The sequence below is a fragment of the Onychostruthus taczanowskii genome, unplaced genomic scaffold (assembly GCF_017590055.1).
Source record: "Onychostruthus taczanowskii isolate IOZ18803 unplaced genomic scaffold, ASM1759005v1 scaffold52, whole genome shotgun sequence".
In the NCBI taxonomy this organism is placed as follows: Eukaryota; Metazoa; Chordata; class Aves; order Passeriformes; family Passeridae; genus Onychostruthus; species Onychostruthus taczanowskii.
The window spans coordinates 1,689,049-1,711,501 of NW_024502791.1; the positions used below are offsets into that span (position 1 = coordinate 1,689,049).

General features: G+C 38.9%; 1 protein-coding gene across 3 annotated transcripts in view; it reads left to right on the forward strand.

Moving 5' to 3' along the window:
* Window positions 1–22,453, forward strand: part of TTC39B (tetratricopeptide repeat domain 39B) — a 71,591-nt gene that overhangs the window by 1,818 nt on the left and 47,320 nt on the right. For 2 of the 3 annotated variants that reach the window (XM_041416541.1, XM_041416543.1), the window contains exon 2: window positions 19,005–19,039. In XM_041416541.1, the coding sequence (XP_041272475.1) occupies window positions 19,005–19,039 (35 nt within the window). Of the gene's footprint in view, window positions 1–15,110; window positions 15,261–19,004; window positions 19,040–22,453 lie in introns of those variants that run through there. The other variant, XM_041416542.1, reaches the window with a different exon arrangement.

Sequence of the window (22,453 nt, forward strand, 5' to 3'; positions counted from 1 at the left end):
TCTGATTTTCTTAGTGCTTGATTCTTTGGAGTCTGAAACAGACCTGTAGTGGTCATGCAGAAAGTACTTCAATTTTTCCTGGTCAGATTCCAGAGTTCAGGAGAAGAGGGCACATGGTTATCTTGGGGATGGTCACTGCTTTTGTAACAAAAATTGTCTGGACCTCTGTAGACTGTCTTTGCCCAGTCAGTATATGTTCAGTATAGTCTCTTTACTAATAAGCTTGTTGTGATTTTATGCACGTGGTAATTTTTTAAGGGCCTTAGCTTTTTTTTTTGGTCTTTGCAGTGGCTGTGATGCTGAGATACAGAGGTAGCAGAACACGTCTATAGGCCTTTTTTTTTATGAGCTATAGGCATCTAAATAGTATTGTTTACATAGAACATGGCAGATGGGAGCTCTGCTTCCTGATTTAAGTGTGCATGCTTAGTACTATATAAACATAGCTTTTAGCATAGAATTTTGCTTTGCAGGGACTTGTGAATGCTTCTTTGCCCCTGAAGCTTTGAAGAGGAATATGTTAAGCTAAACCTTGAAGTTGTTTCCTGCTTAACATAGACCAGCAAGAACCCTTCTTCTAAAGTCCAAGCATAAGGTACCAGGTAGCTGCCCCCTGCTGTAGTCTGTCCCTGAATAAAATTTGTGCTTTTCCTGATGCTTCTTGCAGCTCAAGGAAGTGCCAGATACCATGGGGTTTTTGTTTGTTTGCGTTTTTTTGTTTTGTTTTGTTTTTCTTTTGGTTTATTTTTTCTTTTTTTTTTTCCTTTTTTTTTCTTTTTTTTTTTTTTTCCCTCGGATTTTTGTCTCATTGGCTGCAGCTGTGGCTTTCTAGAGGGAACAGTGAGCAAACGGCATGAAGTGTAAATAAATCTTTGGATTTTTTTTTTACTAACATAAGTGTATTAGTCCATTGATGTTTTTTTATTTAAAGGAAAAGAAACCCACCAAGAGGAACCAGAGACCTAAGACTAAGAGGCTGTATAAATGAGATAGTGTTATGGATATGCCATCTGGGAAAACAAATAGCTGTTAAACTCAGGATTTTCCTGAGTGCAGTGTTGCTTCTGTGGTGTTGAAGTGTGTTTGTGGTCATTCTCTATTAGGAAGCAGTTTCCTGATTACTATGTGATCAGAGTGTTCACCTGTGGTGTGGCCAGTTGCGAACTCAAACCTGATACACCATCAACACTTACACCACTATATGACACTAAAATAATTCACACTGGTATTCCTTTGGAATGAGTTGGAAATCTAGGACAGATATATGTCCTAGATGTTAAGGGCAAAGCAGCATTCCCAGCAACTGGAGAGTCTTCGAGTAAAACTTTAATTCTTCTCCCCATTCACCCTTTTCCCATTCCCCCCCCCCCCCTTGTCTAAAGATTACTTAAAATAGCGGGCCAGATCTGCTTCCCATTAAGTTCACTCTTTGCTGCCCTGGTTTTTCAAAGTCTTAAAGCCAGCTTAGTTGGTTACTTGGGGATTCCCTATCAATTAAAAAAAAAATTAACCCACAAACCCAGTCGAGGTCCTTGTGCATCTGAAGGTGACTAGACAGAAAGGTTTATGATCAAGAAGCATCTAGATGTTAAAATAATTCCTTGCTTGGCTGAAGGGAGCTGGACTAAGGATTATTTACAGATCTGAAGGTGATTTGGTGCCCTTGCTGTGGTAGACTCTAAGGTTTTGTCCTGACTTTGGCTAGGATAGAGTTAATTGGTGCAATGCTGTGTTTTGGATTTAGTATGAGCATCCTTTGAATAACAGTGATTTCTAGTTGTTGTGAAGTAGTGCTTATCCTAAACCAAAAACCTTCTCAATGTCTCATGTGGTGCCAGCAACCAGGTGCACAAGAAGTTGTGAGAGACCATGGCCAGCATGGGTGGCCTGTATATTCCATGCCCTTGAACATCATGCCCAATATATAAACTGGGGGGAGTTGGCTGGAAGGGACCAGTCACTGTCTGGGTTCAGTCTGGGTATCAGTCAGCAGCAGGGAGAAATTGTATTGTGGATCACTCCTTCCTCTTGGGTTTTTATTCCTTTCTCTTTCCTCCTTTCTATACTGTTGTTATTGTTATTAATTTTGCTTTATTTCTGTCTTTATCTCAACCCATGGATTTTACCTTTTCTGCCCAATCTTATTGCAGTCTCACTGGCAAGAGAGGAGAGCAAATGAGTGGCTATGTGACACTTGGTTGCTGACTGGTTTTAAACCAGGACAGTCTTTTTCTTGTGTCAAGTAGTAGGTATGATGAGTTCAGGTAATAACAAATCTGACTAGAACATGTTAGAAAAAAATTTTAAAAGCATGTGTTGTATTAGTGACATAGGAAGAATACAGAGATGCTGCTCCCCATTGTAAGGAGAAAATCTGTGTATTCAAAGCTCAGCTAGAGTTGAAGATGGCCAGCACTGTCAGAACAAAAAGAAAAAAAAATGTTTTTCCTTTGATACGTCAGTAGCAAAAGGCAGTGCAGAAATAACGTTGGCCCATTACAGGACGAGGACGATCACTTCACAAACAGGGACATAGACAAGGCAGAGATGTGTAATGCTTTCTTTGCCTCTCTTGTCAACACTGAAAATGGGCTAAGCCTGTCCCAGCACCCTGAGCTGGAGAACCATGGCTAAAGGTCCTCCATGGCTAAGAGGATGAAAAAGTAGCTGGATCCCCAGAAGTCTGTGGGGCCTGATGGGATTCAGCCAAGAGTACTCAAAAGAGTTGGATGATGTCATTCATCACAAGATCTCTTTCAATGATTTTTGAATGGTCTTGGTAATCTGGAGAGGTCCCAGTCAGTTGCAATCTGGCTAGCATATTCTAAAGAAAAGGGACTGCAATTGTCAACCTGGAAACTACTCAGTCTCGCTTCAGTGACCAGTAAAAGTGTGGAAAAGATTATTCTGGGAATTATTGAAAAACATCCAAATACAATGCAGGTATCAGTCAGAGGCAGTATGGCTTCATGAAGGGAAAGTCCTGCTCAGTACCATCAGAGGAAGAGAAGGTCTTTAAATATCTCAAGAAGGTGACAGGCTCTAACTCTACTGATGGGCACTGCAGCTGGAGCAACCCTTACAGATATCAGTCATTCATATAAACAAGAAATGGACACGGAAGTCAGCTCATAGTAGAGTAGGGTGAAGCAGGGCTATTGCAAGAGTAGGGGGGAAAGACAGAAAAGAGACAACAATTCAATACCTTATCCTTGAGTGAACTGTGGAACTTGTGAAGAGATTTCACCCATCCTCCAGATGAGCACATTGTTACCTGCCTGCTTTGCTGCTGCAATAACAGGGCAAGTAGCCTGCAATTTTAGAGTAAAGAAGGAGCTGGGATTTCTTTCTACAGAAGGGGGCATTACCAAGGCAGTTAAGAAGAGAACACAAGTCATCAGCCTCTGGAGGTGACTGCTGTCAAGTGTGAAGGAGAGGTATCAAGGGAAATGTGCCACCCAGACTAGTGGACCACCATGTCCAGTACCTGAGGGAATCAGCCATGCTAGAGGTGATTTATTGTGACCAAAACAATATGCAGTTACCCACAGATCCAGGTGAAATCCACTGTGCATGACCCACAGGGGTGGTAATATGAGTGGAGCACACCATGCACCATTGCTGTGTGCCAGTTTATTGATGGTAATGAGACAAAGCTGGGTAGCTGAAGAGACAAAGAGGCAGTGGTGGTGGGCAAAGTGGCTTGTCAGCTATGGCAATACTGAGTTCCTATGACTTTGCTGGAGAAAAACTGGTAGAGAAATGGGAAACACTGTTCCAGAAGTTCCAGCAACAAAAAAAAGATAGATCCTACTCCCCATCTGTATTGCCCAGTATCTCTGCTATTAAGAGTAAGTGTTCTTTGCTCAAGGGGGAGGATATAGAGGGTAGACACAGTGGGTGCTCTGTGTACTTATCTGAGGGATCACAGAGCAGACACAAGAAAGTGGGATCGATAACCTACCTTCAACCCTAGAGACATTGGTACCTGAGTTGTAGAGAAAGACAATCCCAGATGGTTTTTTTTACCAGGAAAGTTGTTCTTGCAGTCTCCAGTAGGCAGTTTACCAGAGTGGAAGGTCTTCTTTTACTCTGATTTTTCGGAAAGCAATTCTAATCTCATTTTCTTTATATGAAGTAAGTGGACAGTCCAGTGACCAGGACTGAGGAGGGGCACTGCTCCAGCCAGGTGGAGGAGAAGGACAACCATGTTTATTAGACTCCGTGGATCCGATGACCTAGCATGTCAGATCCATGGGTGTATAAGGCTCTAGCAGACACCAGTGCAGAGTCAAGCTATAAGGAACTCATTTGTACTTTTGCAGTCACAAGGGCATCCCAGTAGCTAACTGTTGGAGGCTGAAGTGAGCTTGACTGGGAATGAGTGGCAAAAGCAACTTACTGTGATGGCCCCAGAGGCCCTGTGCATCCTTGGCACAGGCTACCTCAGGAGAGTACATTTCAAGGGCCTAAAGGGTACCAATGGCCTTTTGGTGTCTGTCTAGCACCCGCAGAGACCATCATTCTCACCCAGAAGCTGATCAGTCAACTCCAGAGCCAAGGAGTGATCAGCATGACTCACTTACCTTCTGGTAGCACCATATAAGCAGTCAAGTCAAAGGGAGAGTGGCATCTGACAGTGGCCTGATTAAGTCCTGCCAGCTCTTGAGTGCTGCTCTACTGGACATGCTGGGACTTCAATAACAGCTGGAGTCAAAGGCAGCCAAGTGGTGCTACAACTGATATTGTTAGTGCACTTTTCTCAATGCCTTTGGCAGCAGAGTGTAGGCCACAGTTCGCTTTTGCTTGGAGAGGTGTCAAGTACACCTGGAACTGACTGCCTCAGGGTTGAAGCACAGCCCTGCCCGGGGGGATGGGGTGGGGAATGTGAGGTGTGATGGGGTGAGAGAGCATCTGCCTGGCATTTAGTTGCTGGCTTAGTTGTAGGTACAGGCCATGACAGGCTTGTATTAAGGACAGCTTGGCCAATTCAGCTAATCTGTGCCTCATCTTTAAACTAAGCTATTAAGGAAAATTTAGGTAATGAAGGTCTTATGATGCATGTTGTACTCTCTTGAACTGCCCAAGCAGGGATAAACACTGTATAGGCTGGCTTTACCAGCCTGGACAGTTTATCTTCAGAGCTAATTTCAAATGAAACCAGCCTCGTCTTTAATTCAAAAGCCGGTTAGTACTTGGTTTAAGTACTCAAGAGTTTCATCCACTGCTGCAGCAGCTGCTGCACTTATGATTAAAGAACTTCCTAGTGGTAGGCTTCTTTACATCAGTAGCTTAATATAATAATGCACTTTAGAATAAATTATAGAATGTGCAGCACTGGCTATTTTCTCACCCATGTTTATGCTGAGGATTCTTCAGCAGTCTCTGTGGTAAGAGATGGTGGTAGCTTCATTTCCACAGAGACTTTGAGAAACTGGAAGCAAGCTATTGTGGTGCCTTTTTCACCTTAAAAACTAGAATGAGTTAGAAATACGGAACTGGGAAGAAGTAGTGGGGGTGCTTTCTCTCTTGAAGGATAATTTTTTTTTTAAACATCCTCATCTGACTTGTATGATTTTGTTTCCTTGAGAGGTACTGTTTTTCCTTGTGACTACTATGCAAAATAAGGATGTGTACTCCAATTTTATACTACCCATGTTGTCCTGAGATGGCTTACTTTTATTTTTTGCGTTTTTCCATTTCTTACTTGCTTCCTAGAGTCATGCATTTGCGTTCCTTGGTTGACTCCAACCAAATTTGAAAGCTGATTAGATAAAAAAACCCTGAGTCTTTATTGATTTACTGGAGGGGAAAAAGGAGTATTCAGTATTCCAATTAAATTTTCTTCTTCAATATACACTGTTATTAACATGTGAACTGTTTCTCCTCAGAGCAAGAGATAAAAGGTACAGAAGATACAGGAGAAGGTTGGGTCACTGTAGAAAGCACCATGTGCCTCTTAGGGAAGCAGAGCTGATGTGAGTGGGGAAAGCTATGTGTCTATGAAGTGAATTTTAAAAGGGAAGTAAATTTTGCTTTTGCTTCTTTTCTGGGGTTTGGTTTAGTTTTTGGGTTGTGTTTGTTTGGGGTTTTTTGTTTTTAGTTTTTTTGGTTTTTTTTCTTGGAGGAGGGTTATGAGGTGGTGATATTTAAATGCTTACTTGTATATGAATGGAAAACAGTATAACCAAAAGAAAGAGTTAGATTTTTTTCTTAAGGTTTTGCGTACTCTTTGTATATTGAAGATTGTACCTTGGTGCTATTCTGGTGCTGGAAGTAGCATCCAATATCTTTTAATGTAGCCTTTTCTTGGAGCAGTGGAAGTTACTGTCATTACAGCTGTAAATTGTACAGTTGCCTTGGTAATTGTAGCTAAAAATTTGCCAACCACTGTAGAGTCACAGAATGTTAAGGGATCGAATGGACATGAAAGATCATCTAGACCTGACCCTCCCACCCAGGGCAGAGACACGTCCCACTAGACTAGGTTGCTCAAGGCATTGTCCATCGTAGCCTTGAACACTGCCAGGGTCAAGCTATTCACAACTCAAGAAAGACAGTTCTGAACTGTTTCTTCCACAGCCCACATGGAAAGACAGTTCTGTTTCATATATAAGCTTAAAGGGGGATGGTTTTCTTATTGCAGTTCCAGTCAATCTGTGTGAGAGCTAAGACTTTGTAGAAACACGTTTGATTCTGCGAATGTTTGTTCTTTTTTTGCTGACATATTGGTGTCAATATGCTTGGAAAAACCTGTAGACCTGATGAGCTTGTTGAAAGTGCCAGAAGTTGACGCCTTGGAAAAAGGTTCTTGCTGGGCCCCTCTCTTGGCAAAGTGTGTTGAAAGAGAAAAGCATCTTAGTTGCTTCTTGGCAGACCATACATTACTTAGGAGCATGGACCAGGATGATTCAACATAGGAGTAGGTGATAGACATGTCTGATCTTGTGCCTCCTGTCTTAAGTAAATCTCCCATAGCTTGCCTGACCATAAGGACATATTTGAAACTTACCTTGCTATTGCAACTAGTCTGGCTTTCTTGAAACCTTCCTTGCTATTGCAACTAGAACATCTTTCTTTTCCTGTGTGATACTAGCACAGGAGGTAGAGATAAGATCACACTTGTTGGTGACAGGCTGTCAGGAATACAGCACACCATGCCCATCTGGTGGGCAGTAATTTTAACAAATGCTGTTTCTTCTGGATTAATAGAAACAGTATTGTATTAGAAGGAACAGAAATGGTGGATCACCGCTCTCATTTTGAAGAGAGACCAAAACTGTGCAGCTAGAGACTTGAGAAGTAGCCTGAGAGTTGGACACACATTGCTGTTAGTGTTCTAATGCGTTCTGATTAGAGTCTGGACATGTCCAAGACCTGAGTGCCACAGTCAAGTGTCTGCTTAAATAGTCAGAAATGGGAGAATTTGTGAGAGCTGGAAATTCCTTCTGCTTTTCTAAGCCTCTCAGGTTCAAAATAAAGGTTTCTGCTCAGTCAACAGTAAGTAAATATCACAGACATGTGGACTTATGCCCAAACACCAAGTACTAATGGTAAAGTTTTCTTATCAAGCGAGTAAAGACTTGCTTGTCATATTCTGGAGTAAGGAGGTAATGCGGTTACCCATACTAAGGCAAGATAATCTAATATATTAGTAGCAATGGTATTTTTTGTTGATGCAGTGAATGTATCATGCTTTTATTCCAGTTCTCTTATGCATTCACTTTGCAACAGAGTGATATATAAATTTCTCCAAGCCAGTGTTTGGGTGTGCAGCACTCCTTTGATTTCTTGTCATCCCCAGAAGTCAACCTTACATGCACCCTTGCTCTCCAGAAATCCTCTTATTGGAGGGTGTACGAGGACAGTCTGTCATCCAAACAGAGGAGGTTAGTGGAAAACCTGTTTCTGAAAAGAATGGTATGTCTGTCAACTCTTGGCAACACTGATTCTTCTAAAAAGCGTAGTTTTGGGTAGGTGAGTAGGAATACTTGTCTGTAACTAGTAGCAGGCCATAGGAAAGAAAAATATTTCTATTAGTTTTAGTTGAGCAAAGTGGGATTATAGTGATGATAGAGTATATCACACTGGCTTTTATTTTCACTAAGAAATAATGGATTAAGATGAAGGTGTTTTATCTGGATCCTCTCCCATAGGACTGTTGTTACCAAGTCCAGTGGGCAGTTGGTTAAACTTAATGGCTTTGTGACTATGTCATTTTCATTCTTGTTTTTCAGTTTTGGTGGTTTTTTGTTTGTGGTTTGGTGGTGGTTTTGTTGTTGTTGTTAATTTTTGGGGTTTATTGTTATTTTTTGTTTTGTTTTTTGGTTTTTTCCCCTCTTTTCTGCAAACTTACTGTTTCCAGGGTTGGAGAATATTTAATATTTTCCTTTTTTTCCCCCCTCTTAGCATGTATAGTCATTTATGGTTAAACAGCTACTCCAAGGTCCTGTGGCAAAACCTGAGCTTACCATAGGAAATATGGTAGAGAGGTAGAATTACCAGTTGTGGATTTGGTAAATCCATCTCTTTTTAGGTGTGTATTATGGTTTAAGCCCAGCTCACGCAGCTGTTCGCTCACTACCCCACCAGTGGGATTGGGGAAAGAATCAGAAGGGTAAAAGGTAGAGAACTCATGGGTTGAGATAAAGGCAGTTTAACAGGGAAAGCAAAAGCAGTGCACAAAAGCAAAGCAAAACAAGGAGTCAATTCACGGCTTCCCGTGGGCAGGCAGGTGTTCAGCCACTGACAGGAGAGTAGTCAGTTTGGGTCACCTGCCCCTGCTGTGTCCCCTCCCAACCTCCCATGCACCCCCAGCTTCCTCCTCAAACTGGAGTACAAAAAGCAGAAAAAAAAGCAGAAAACAAAAAGTCTGTGGGTAAGTTCCTCTCAGCAGTAACAGAAACATCTCTATAGTATCACCTCTTTGTGTTCAGCACAAATCCAAAACACAGCCCTATACTAGCCACTGTGAAGAAAATTAACTCTACCCCAGCCAAAAACAGCAGTGTGAGGTGTCTTATACAGATGTTCAAGGTTCTTCTAGCTCAGCTGGCTAGAAGGAGCTGAAGAAACATGCAAAAACTGAAGTAATCCTCATTTTTGACAAAACCCTCCCACCTTAATTGGGGAATCAGTAATTTGTTACAAAAACAATTTAAAATAATGACTTTGAGAAAAGTAGTATATAATATGGGATGTGAAACTTAAGTACTTTTTGACTTTTTTGAAACTGTAGCATAACTGAATACTTCATGAAGTACAGCTTTTTTGGCTCTTCCCAGTAAGAAAAGTATTTTGAAAAGTAATTCTGTTAACTGCATTGAGGAAGAATGACAGTGTTTGAGCCATTTTAATCTAAATATTATATTATTGTTAATAGATGATGAATATATTAATTATTATGTTATTTTTCAAGAGAAGTGTGAAAAGTGTAGGAACTAAACTTTGGAGACAAAGCAGTCTGCCTAAATTTAAGTGTGTGGTTTGGACCAGAGAAAGAATTTTAAGGTAAGACTTGGTGATGTAAGCATATTGCTGAAGAATATTTAAATCTGTGCCATGTCCAGATGGAAAATCTTAGCAGAAAAAACATGTGCAACTCTGAGAAATCCAGTTAAACATACTTGCCTATATAGTCTCACATGACACCACTGAAGTAGCTGGCTTTGTTAAGCGGGGGTCTGCTGAGCTTAAGCAAAGTTTTTTTAAAACCTTGGGAAAGAGACTTTCAATAGCAGCTCAGTGCCTGTTTTTTAATGTCATTTGGATTAAAGTGCCACACAGGGTTATAGCTCTTGAAAATAGGGGGTAGCTCATGGCCATTCAGTTCTAGAAGATGGCATACTTGGTTTGATGCTTTGCCAGAGTGCTGTGTCTTCTGCAAAATGTGAACTATGTAACTTCAAGTCACGCTGAGATGAAGGCATGGCTGAAGTTGTGTAGTTAAGCTTCACAGTGAACATATTTCTCAGCAAGTGACACCAAAGGAGTCTTAAAATGCAAGTTAAAAAAAAAAAAGGTAGGTTGTTTAAAAGTCCATTTTACTTATTTGAATGGCAGGATTTTTAGCTACTGAGTTCATGTTGGGACTGGAAGTGCAAACTAAATGCAGGTCTTCCCAGCTTTGTTCTTTTTTGTGAACTGGAAACAGGAATATAGGGTCATGTCAGTGTCACAAATCAGGTCCCACATAGGAGGGTCTTCTTGGAAATCATGCTCTGTATTTATTGTCTTCCGCAGTTCAGAATTCCACTGTGAAAGACTCCTCCTAACTGCCTTCTCAGTTAGTGCTTGTTGTGAATTTATAGACTGCAGTACTGAAAAAGTGTTTGTAATTTTAAATAGTAATGTGTGTGAGTGAAGAGAGGAGGATGTTCAGGTCTGTGAGGCAAAGTAGACAAGAAGTTACTGGATACATGTTGAAGTTACTGGTTCATGCTGAATCAGTCAGGATGTTCATCTTAGGGGCATGTCATCACAGGTAGCTGTGCATGGGCACAACTGAAGGAATTGTAAAGAAAACATCATGGGGACAAAGACTAGAGATTATGTGGTAGAAGTCGCTTATGTGCTTTCTCTGAATAGTTTGAGTTGCAACATGGAACACAGTCTGTGGTCCTGTGTTACCTAGTTTCTCTAAAAAAGCAGCTTGTCTTAGCCAATGGGATTTGTACAGTTGCCTTGAATTCCTGTCAGTGTTTCTGTGTGGGTGTGTTCTGGTGGAGTAGAGAAAGGAAGTCAGCTGAATCACTGAAAGAGCTGACATCCAGTGTGGTTAATATTTTGGCTTAGTTTCTTTTTATTTTTTAAGCCCTCATAACATGTTGCTTTGTGTTTGACATTTGTGGAAGTCCTTTGGTGTAGGAGGACACGTGGAGTGCAAGAAGAGGAAGCTGAGGTTACATCTTGTGATGGCAGCCAAGGATATTGGGCTGTTGTCTCTGAAACATGCTCCTCTTGTCCTTGACTGAAAGTTTTGTGTCTGATGCTTTTTCTTTGTTTTAGGTCTGCTCCTTGCTGTAGGTGAGATAAAGCAGCTTCATCAGTTTTGTGGTTTGTAGTTTTGTAGATCATACCATAGCACTTGGTCTCTTTAGTTTATGTATGTGAGGTCTGGTAGCTATTGATTTTAGATTTTAATAGTTGCAGAATTTGGCCTAAATGGTGTCTTTTTAACATTAAGAAATACTCACCCCTAAGTGTTTGTGTGGTCTGAATAAGTAATTAAACAATCCATGTGAAATTTCAAAAACTTTTGCAACAGCATCCACAAATTGATAAAAACTTCCTAGTATATAATGACTGTGGGCTGAAGTGAAAATGGATAAGAATACAACCGATAGATAGAAATCAGCTATGACATAAGTAGTTTCCTGGCAGCCTGGAAAATTTTCTGCTACTTCCCTTTCCATAATTTAAGTTTTCTACACTTCATGTAACATTTTTGGCTTTTTTCTGTTCTGTGTCTCTGGCTGCTGGAGGAAGGAAGAAGAGTGCTTTGGATTGAACCATTGTGTGGTTGCGCAGGATTTCCTTTGGCAATGTATGAGTCACAAGAGCCAGAGACTCTTGCTGCAGTGTGGGCTTGCTGCAGAGGAGCCAGTGCTCTGATTGCCCATGGGTACTCCGGAGTGGGAGTGGGAGGGAATGTGTGCATGAACAGCTGCCTAGAGGCACTGACATACTGTAAACTTACATTTGTGCTAAAGTGACCCTATGGGTAGAAGGAGTGACAAAACTGTGGCATTAATCCTGACATTAAACAACTCTGCATTAATCCTGTCCTTGTTATTACATGCCAGATAGAATTTTCAAAGGCTATAAATTCCCCATGATGTCAGTAAGCTGTAATAGGGGGTGTGCATGCTGGAGGCTGGAACTACAACTGTCAGTCAAATGTTGAAACTTCCAGCTGGGAAACACATGCTGCTTTCAGTGCACCTGTGTAGTCCACTTGATGTCTATTCTGGATCCTGCAGCTGTCCTGCAATACCTGAAGAAATACCATGCTCTACTTGGGGATGGTTTCGATGAAGAATTGACATTGGGGGAGTCATGCCAGAAGAAGTAAAGCTGTAAATTTACATGGACACTTCTCACACTACCAAAATCTAGGGTGGAATTAATAGGCTAACTATTACTTAATGTTAATGAGATTTTTGTGTTACTTGTAGGGTTTTTCTGTTTTATTTTCTTTTAAGAATTACTGTCACTTCAAATGAGAATGTGTTCTTCTTGTGTTTGCCTGTAAGTAGCCCAGGAAGAACTAACACTTTAGCTTACTGGCTGGTTAAGTCAAGATCTGATTCTTCTTAGTGTAATTTAATGTGACATTTGGTCTGAATGTGACACTGTATTTCTGTGTTAGGTGTCTGGCTTTTTTTTCTGGTGGAAAGAAGGAACTCCCTGGAATGCATATAAAGCAGTTAATAATTAGTTAATTTTATACTAGTAGTGAAGTTAAATTGCCATAACCTTTAGACAATGCTTTTCTGTTAGTGAAAATATATAGTTTTCAGAAGAGATGGAAGCCAATCTTGCACAGAGAGAACAAGCTGTGCTCTGGACAAAAGTCGCTGCTTTCATCTTGTATTACAGCCACTTTTAACTCTAGATAATGTTGATTTCTAAAGGTCTCTTCTGTTACTGCAGTTAGTACTGCTAATGGATCAGAAAATATAGAGACTTTGAAGTTCTGAAGTAAGAACAACTTAATTAAATATAGGGTTGTTGGAATTACTGTTACTACAGCAAGATCTTCTTTTAAAGGAAATGAATGAGTTAAGAAAAATAACTTAAATTGCTTTTCACTATAAAATAGAACCTTGTGGTGCTAAATATGCAGCAACTGCTGTTACAATTCACATTCTTTACAAATGAATTATCAGTTGTATAGTCAAGCAGATACTTAACCTGAGGAAGACAGGAGAAGGTTAAAACCTAAGATTCTGATTTTAATGCCCGTTTCATCTTTTTTATTAGTTATAGGCAAAGCTGGCCTTTATTAGTTATAGGGAGACTGTTTTTAATATGAGGTAGACATGTTCTGTTCCCCAGCTTGGGGGTCATCTCTGCAAAGTATTAATATCACCAGTGGCAAGGTAATGTGTCTTTAATGAGATTTAATATTGGATTGTTGATTACATTGGAGTTTATAAGCATTCTGGAACACTGTCAAAATAGCCCTCTTGGGGAGCTGTAATTTGATTTTGTCTGCATAGTCTACATTAATTGAATGGTGAACCATAATTAGGGTTTTTCCAGGTAGCTTTAGACATCTGTAGGAAGTGGTAAGTTCAAGCATCTTTATGAAATTGCTTAGTAAAGTCCAGGACAACACAATGTGTTCTTTTTCTAGCTATCTTTATTTTACTTTGGTGGAAAGTAGACTCTGCTGTGTCTGTTTCTTATGCTGAGTTAAGACTGTCTCGTAATTGCAGTTTTACTTTCACTATGTCTTTGTGTTTAATCCATCATGATATGTGTGAGTTATGTGTAAGTAAAAACTGTCAGGTTCTGCCTCATCAGTCACATCACAAACACTGAAGTATGGGAATGAAGGTGGAAAGGTTAGAAGAGACTGCTAAATTGACCTACCCTTGTGAGACAGGAAGCATGATACTCTACCTCCAAGAAGAGCTCTATTTTCTGTTGTTTGTTAAATGGATCTTCCAATCATATTTTTCTTTCCTCTTCGCATAATTTTTATTTTATTTGGTAGGTTGTGCTGACTCAAGTGAGGGCAAAAAGTATCTTGGTTCTTATCTACTGATACCTTTATCTCCTGAAGTGATAAAATTTTGTTATCAGCAAACTGTCTAATGATCCTTTGACTAAACTGAGCTGAAGTTTCTATGAATGTTACTGAGTCATGGAAGGTTAAACTTGGTGAGAGAGAGCCCGTTCTGAAGTAGAATAGATAAGTCACTGGCTGGGAAATACTAACCTTGCCAGATTGGGAAAGACCAATTTTTGGTTTGAGTTGCAGTGTGGCTAGTGACTTTCAAGTTACTTATGCCTTGACTGCCTATGTTAAGAGAGTTAACACTGGCTCTGTTTCTGCTGCTCTACCTTCATTAGTGTCTGAAAGTACTCTCTGTTTGTGTCTCTGAAATTACATTGTGTCTGCCTCTTTTATCGAATGAAAAACAATAACTGAATACTCTTATTTGGAAGCCAACAGAAGTTTACTAAAAGTTTATTGTTAAGCCATGTGACTGAAAGTAGGAAAAGCTTTATGAGATTGGTCTTTCAGCAGTGGTATCTCATCCATGTTTGTGTCCAGTGTCCTGGAAAGTACAGCTGTAACTAGTACTTATTGGTTATGGTGTTAGAATTATTAGGACTAGAAAGATGTAGTAGAACTCTCACTAAGTTTATAACCATAATAAATAGCATCCTAAAATGGTTTTTTATTTCAGTGGTGTTTTGTGCAATTTCTGTGGAATGACTGAATGATGGTACAAAATTTTACAAAAACTATTGAGCTTGACACAAAGTTCTTTCAATACTTAGAGGCTTGTCTCCTGCCAGAGTAATTAATTTGATTGAATAATCTTTCTTGTGGCTAGAACACACAAGCTTAGTGTTTTCCCTTGTGTAGTATCTGTTTTGAGAAGAATGCTTGTGTATTCTTTCTGTCTTCTCAGGCTCCTTAGATGCCTTTGCATTCTTCTGAAATCTCTCTTCCTACAGTAGGAAGAAGATGTATCCAGACAAGGTGGTTGTTTGTATTTGCCTTTCAGTTTAGGATTACTTGGCCATCAGTTTTGTGTAATGAAATTACACCAAAGACACCAAAGAATAGAATAATGTGCAATATTTGTAGAGATTTTCTGCGAGGGGTGCACTTTGGTGAAAATGTACTGAATGTTGAACTCCTGATTGAGCATGTGGATTGTTGGTTCTGTTTTTTTGGTTGTGGTGTTTTTTTTTGTTTTTTTTGTTTTTTTTTTTTTTTTTTTTTTTTTTTGTTTTTTTTTTTTTTTTTTTTTTTTTTTTTTTTTTTTTTGTTTTTTTTTGTTTTTTTTGTTTTTTTTTTTTTTTTTTTCTGGTACCACTTTCAAACAGAGAGAAGCTACATGACACTCCCTTGGTCTTTGAGGTGCCCAAGGAGATTTTTGTGAGACAGACAGAAAAGGTGATCAGCTAGGAAGATCAAAGCTTTATTGCAGCAGTGAAGTTCTATGCTACAGCCCTATTCTTCTGCCTCTTAGAAGTGCTTCCTGTTGAATAGCAAGAAGGTGGAACTGTAAGCAGTAAGTAGTCTTGGTGTTTAGCCAACTTTTAACTGAAACTCTATTCTGCTTTCTTGTGCAGCATGTTGGATATGAATCTGATCATGGATAACTGTTGATAGCAGCCATTTGTATGTCAATTAATCTAAAGTACTCATAATGCTTTACTTGGTGAGTGTGTAACTGAATCTGCTGATTTCCACTTTTCAGTCATGAGGGAAGGGTGCTGTTTAAAACAGTAGAAACTCATTCAGTTGTTCACAGCAGGTGAGAGTGATATCAGCTTATTAAAATGTGACTGCCTGGTGACCCATCTTTACAAGCAGGTTCAGAAAAACCTTCATCTTGAGGCTGACTCTGGTATGCAGCCAGCCTGACTGACACGAATGACTGCAGTTCCTTTGGCTGAGGTTTGTTCTTGGTCCTGCCCTGGTTTATACAGTATGGCTGTCTAAAAATCATCTGCTGCATGTAGCTGAAGGCAGAGTAGGAACTGTCCACTTTCTGTAACATGTTGATTAGCTGCTCTTAATTATAACAGTTGTTTCCATTGCAAATGCCCGTTCTGTGTAAAAAATGGAGGGTAGATTTTTTTTTAAGACTCAATTTTCTTGTATCTTCTGGAAATTTTTGGGTGACCAGCAGCCTCAAAAGGCCATTGCCTTCCAGACTGTAATGGAGAAACCTTTGTTCTTGTGGTTACTGACATCTCATTTTTGAGCTAAATGACACTGAAATTTAATTTCTAATTGTTTTATCAGCTCTTTAGTTAACCTAACTTCTAGCAAAAGTGAGTTTTACCTTACCAGTTCCTCATTTCTTCTTGGTGTGTGGATGTGTTCCTGGCATTGTGATATTTGGTGTCTTGTTTTGTTTTTGTGGTTTGGTTTTAGTTTGCTGTTTTTGTGGTTTGTTTTTCTTTTATTTTGCTAAAGCATGATTCCCAACCAAGTCTTGAATGTGGCATGTTCTATTTAGATGAGAGTGAATAAGTAAGTCTGAATTACCAAGTCTGATCTTTGGCTTTTGACTACTGAAGTTTTTTAGCTGCAGTGGAAAACACAGCTTTTCCAAAACAGCCACCACTGTCTGTCCACTTAGCTCTCTGGAAAAACACTCTTATTTTAGGCAAATAATCTTGAGAGTTTTTAAAAAGCAAATGAGTTATGTTTATAGTTCAAACCAATAAATCTGAAATAATATGTAACCACATATGCACAAAAATATGTGCATGTTTTCTTCCAGAGAAATTAGTTTCACTTTTTACTTTTCATGTGAAAATTGGTTGTACAGTGTAGAGCAGAACTTGTGCATTTTCATTCCATTCCCTCTGCCTCAAGGCTATTTCTGTCTCTGGAAAGGGGAAATAATTTTCCTGTTTTGTAACAGCTTCATCATCTACTTCCCCTTTGAACTGAGCGTTATTCATTTGTTTCTGTTCCTAGGCTATTAATTGTTAATACCAGGATCTGGTGTCGAAGTCTCAAATAAAGCATGTGTAGGTGACAGAGATGAAAAGCTGGAGATATCTTTTCCTTCCTCTGCTCCCCCAAGTTGTTTCTCTGCCAAGACAGCATTGAAATGATGATTCCCTCCTGTGTTTGGGTTTTTTTTGCCTGTAAACATAAAGATGTAGCTTATCTTCCATTTTATTTTCTACTGGTTTGTAAAGTAGACTGCTCTTTTCTGTAAGAAATTGCTATTAACTCTAATGAACCAGTAGCTAAAAAGTTAGGATTTTTAAGCATTTTATAATGCAGAGTATTGTCAGTTCTACAGAAATATTAGTAAAATATTTCTACAGAAATATTAGTGAAAAACATCTTAAATTTTTGAGATGAAACCTAAATTTTATTTGGCTTATCAAAATACTTATTCTTTGCATCAATACTTTATGAATTAGCTGTGATATGTGACAAATTAGCTTTTAGGTCCTGCTGTAATGCTGGGTATTTTGTTTCCCAACATATGGAAAAATATGCAGTCCCAAGTTGGGTTTTCTCACGCAACTGCCCATTTAAGCAACAGTTGTTCTGTCCACTCCATCCGATTGTTATGGACACCTTTCCTGCATATTAACAGATTACGTTTCATAAGTCAAGTTCTCAGAACTACTTTTCTTTTTTTTAGTTCGTGTAGCTGTGTTACCCTACTTCTCTTAACTGCAGATGAATCAAACCAAATTTTCATGGCTGAATGTATTTATTTTGGACTGAGCAGTCTTACAAGCTAAATTTTTGAAATTTAAGACTGATTAGTTGCTCTGTTATTCATCTCATCATTCTTTTTTGTGAAGTAGCAATTTTTGATATTTGATGCTTCAGAGTGTTGTCCACAAAAATCCGATTCGTTAACTGATGTGCAACAGGCTAATAATTCCACAAGAGAGACACTGATTAGTTATTTATTTCAGAGTTGCACAAGCCTGGGTGCTCAGTGCCATTCCACAAGTCAAGCATGCCCTTCCAGGCTTTCCATGCTCTTATTTAGAACAGAGTTCAGTGTTAGCGACCTCCCAAGTACAACCCCTCTGTTTAGTTAGTGATTTCCATACAAGTTACATAATCACAGGGATGGGTCTTCACCTGAGCAAGGGTCTTCTTGATTCGTACATCTGGGAGTTTCGCTAATTTTGTTGCTGTTCTTTGTTGTTTTCTAGCTTCTGTTAGCAGTTCTCAGTTCAGTCAAGTTGGCTAAGTGGAAAGATAGCATGCTGCTGTTTGGCTATTATTCTGGGAGTAATATTCTAAGAGCTTTCATATTGCTGTAATGTTTGGTAACTTTTAAATGCGCAGTGATTTTAAGTTATCACTTCTGTGGACCTGAAATGTAAAATTCTTAGCTACCAGTTTCTTTGATTAATTTTTAACATAGTCCTGGCTAAGACTAAGGAGAAAAAAATAGTCACAAATTCTTACTTTGCACAAAATGGGTGTCAGGCTCATGGAATTCCTTACTAATGTTATAACTCATGAATAAAACAGTGTCTGTGTATGGGATTGAGGAAATTGGACTGGTATTTGGAACAGAGATCTACTGAAAATCACAAGATGGTCAGACTGTATTTAGGCATTGAAAACCTTGAGTTGCCAGAGGCTGGAAGGTGTGAGGTGGATAGGGATATGTGAGGGCCATTTACCCTTGCTACACACTTCTAGATCCCAATTTTGGCGTTGAGCTGTTCTGCTCTTTTCACATTTTTGCATTTCTTCCTTTATTTCAATTTGGAATTTGAACTTGAGTTGAAAGAGCTCTGAATCTAGGTGGAAAGAAACAACTTCTAGATTTCTGGACTAAGCAGCTTTTAATGTGGGAGCTGGCTGTATGTGCATGCTACCTGTCATGCATTCCAGACCTCTTGTATGTACTCTGGCCAACCTGCATAACAGGTATATGCACAGAACACCTTTTGTTTCATGTGTAGATCATACTGTTCAGCTAGTGCATCCTGAATATGTGACGTGTGCTGCACAGACTCCTGAGGCATAAGCCTGAATTGCCTTCTGTGATTTACACAGTGGAAGCTTAGAATCTAAAAAGGAAAAGATCTTTGGTTTAATTCAGCTGTAGTCTGATGTAATAGGCCCTTAGGAAATCTCTCTGTATAATGATTTGCAGTGAAAGCTTAGCAAACCGTCAGTAGACTGTTACTATTCTGATGATTACTGTCTGTTGCAGAAGTAAGTGCTATCTGGTAATGGTAAATTTCTGCTGTGTTACAAAACATATACACATTAGATTGAAACTTCTTTTTTCCTTCTGCAGGAAAACTTTGAAGATGCCTACGAAAACATCCCTGTGTAAGTAGAATTTTTTAAAATGTGTGTTTGTTGAAACTCCTTATACAGAAATAGAATACTGCGTGCACACCGTTCCAGGGAAACATAATTTTATATGCACTGACTACATTCACATTTTTCAGAGCAGTTTAAGTCCTTAAGAGTTGAGAAACAGAAGTATAATTAGGTCAATATATGTGATGAAATATTTGTCAACACATGTGAAAATTGTAAGGAAATCTAGTAACTGAGTTACATACTGACAGCTCTAGACATTTTTGTGTGGTGAAAATATAGACACTTAACATAATTAGAAAAATTTTGGATCATATGTTATGATCCATCTAAGCAAGATTTTCAAATGGAAGTTGCCGTGTCTTATAATATACTGCTGCACAGATGTTTTCCCCTAATTGAGATGGTCACTTCTCTGGTTAAGATCTCATGCTGGAGCAACACATGTGATGAAAACACATTATGCTGTAACTGGTTTTAGTTTTTCTCCAGAATTTTATTGCATTTTTATGCCATGAAACACATGAGGAGGAGGCTTCTGCTGATATCTTCAGATTGCTGAAACACTGCTAGACCCAGCAGTAGGTTTGGACTGAGCTTCATGGCCAAAACATGCATGGTCTTGGCAAATTGTATTTTACACATTGCCAGACCCTCTGTTTGTATCTAACCTAGAATAGTAAGGTCTGATCTGTGTAGAACTGAGAAAAATTAAACTGTGTTTCTTGACGCTCAGAAGGAAACAAGAACCTGATATGTTCAAGTTGAGAATTCTTTATGTTAAAGTTTGCTTATTCTTCCTTGCCTGCCTTGCAGTTTGTCTATGATTGGGTAACTTATCTCTTTGGCTGCTGTTTTCCCATGGGACAGGGACAAGAGTAACTTTGAAATACTGTATGAGAATATTTATCCAATGTTCATTTGTTCTATGAGAAAGTGGTTTTGTTGTTTTCTGTTGATGTCTGAGCTGGGCATGATTGTTTATTTTTGGCATGCAGAGCTTTGATTTGTTCTTCCTGAGCATCTCTTCTCTGTTCATAGCTGTCTTACAGATACGCTTTTTATAACAGAAGTTAGGATGTCAGTTTATTCTGGCTGATATTGCTTCCATCTGCAATAAGCGTTGTATAGAAGAGTCAGTGAAAGATGGTAGAGAGAATATTAACAGGACAAAAAGTTGTGTTGTTACTTAACATGACATTGAACATAGCGAATGTGTATATTCTATCTGGGCAGGATTCTTCACTGGATTAGACTCCCCTTTCTCAAATTCTTTCAAAGATATGGCTATTTAAAAAAATGTTCCTAAGGAACTGAAAAAATCTTGGAATCTTTCTTGAAATGCTTTGATTGTAGTTTTCACATGATGTTAGTAGTTTGCCTGAGGGAAAGCCTTTTGTAAATCTAATGCCATACTGGTTGTTCCTGACCTTTCCCTATCTGTGAACTGAGAATTAATTGTAGTTTTTTCATTACTACATTGAAACAATGAATGGCCAGAGGTTTAATCTTCTGCGAAGTTGTGTCTATTTTTTTGATTTTGCTGTAGTTAATATTCACTTTCATAATTTTTCTGTGTCAGTGTTTCATTCTCCCTTATTTTAGATAGGAAGGCGGCATTGTTAGAGCTCTGTGATGATATACCTGGCATTGGTTTGAGTGCTTTATTGCAGTTAGTTATATCCTATTTAGTTTAACTAAAATGGACCTTTTTTATAGGGAGTTTGGTCAACAAAGACTCATGTTTACTTTTGAGATCAGTTTGGGTTCAGATTCTCTCAGATCATCATGTTGGTTTAGAGGAATGGGAAAGAATGTGTAACAACCAGATCTTCATAGTATTTCACACACCACTCTGCAATTCTTAGTGTAAAATATGTACAGAGTAACATGGCTCTGTATTTTGCACCAGTAGATGCTAGTGAATGGTTTTGCTAATCCAACTTGACTTCAACTGGCTTTATTCTTTAAATATTTCTGCTTACTGATAGATATCAGATTGTGTAGGTTAGATGTAGAAAGGGCAGTAAGTTATCTTAATATGGTAAAATCCTTCCTTAAATCTCGTGTGCTGGCTGTTCTGTCTGAGGGCAGGCACAGGAGGAAATCAGTCTTTGCTCCAGTGGTTTAAATCTATGAGATTCTCTGTCTAGACTCTTGTCATCTTCTACTCATGGTAGTTACTGTAGATATAAACAGGCACTCCAAAACATGTAATGATCACAAAATACTTGCTTTGTAGAAACATGAAAAAACCTTTAAATAGAGTTATTTACTGTAAGTTTTGTTCACTGGTACTAAAGCTGAAGAAGGGCTATTACAGTAGGTCACTCTGCTATTTTACTTAGGGCAAGCACTAGCATTTTATATCTTCTCTGCCAACAAAAGTAACGGAGTTTTCAAAATCCTGGTTTGATAGTAACACTTGATAGACCATCTTCAACCTTCCAAAGATAATAGGTGAAGTGTATGTCAAAGTAAATTCACCATTTCCTGTTTGTGTTAACTCAGAGCTAGCTTGATTGGCATATTCTGTTGTAAAAGGAACTGAGTAACTAGAGGCCAACTGTGATTTCTGTTGTGGAAACAAGCCTCTGACAAGAAGTTTTATGGTGGTAGGCTGCGTTTTACTATTTTTGCACTGGAGTTTCTGCTTCCAAATTTTGGGCTGGCTGGATGTGTTTGACTAGTTGACCTAATGCCTGCCAAGCAGCTACAGGTACAAAAACATACATAGATGGAACAGATTTTTGTGTGGTTTATGCTTACTAAAAATGCCTCATCAATACCTAAATCTTACAGTTTTTAACCATTACTGTATTATGTTTAGCATGTACTCACCTTGCCATTGCTATTTTGATTTCTGTATGTATTTTATCTTCTGAAGTTCTCAATTTGTTTAGAACATGTATGAAATATTATTCTGTTGGTATTTCTGTCCATCCTATTTACTTACTGTTCCTTAAAATGTCATCTGTATGTGAAAAGAATAAGTAATAAGCCATCAAGTTGTTCTGTTTGTCCATGCAATCTTAGATTGCCATGCAGTCTTTCTCTTTGAGATAAAGACAAATATAGTGCCTTTATTTACTAACCCAATATCAGAGGCTTATGTAAATGAATAGCAGCATTTAGAGCAATGATTATGATACATATTATGATAGGTCTGTGGGTATGTAGATGCTGTGCATGAAGATGCTCTGTAGTTGTCTTTGGGAAGAAACACAATAGTCTGCCTGACTGCTGCATGCAGCTCATGTGCAGAGGAAGTCTTCATGTTGTGCTATTTTTATAGAATTTCGGACACCAGACCCTGTGTTATGTCATCAGTGGAAAGATAGTGAGATCTCATTTAAACATGTTTAAAACATGAAGTATTGGAAAAGTGGGAGCTTGCATTCTGTGAGCAAAGCAGACAGA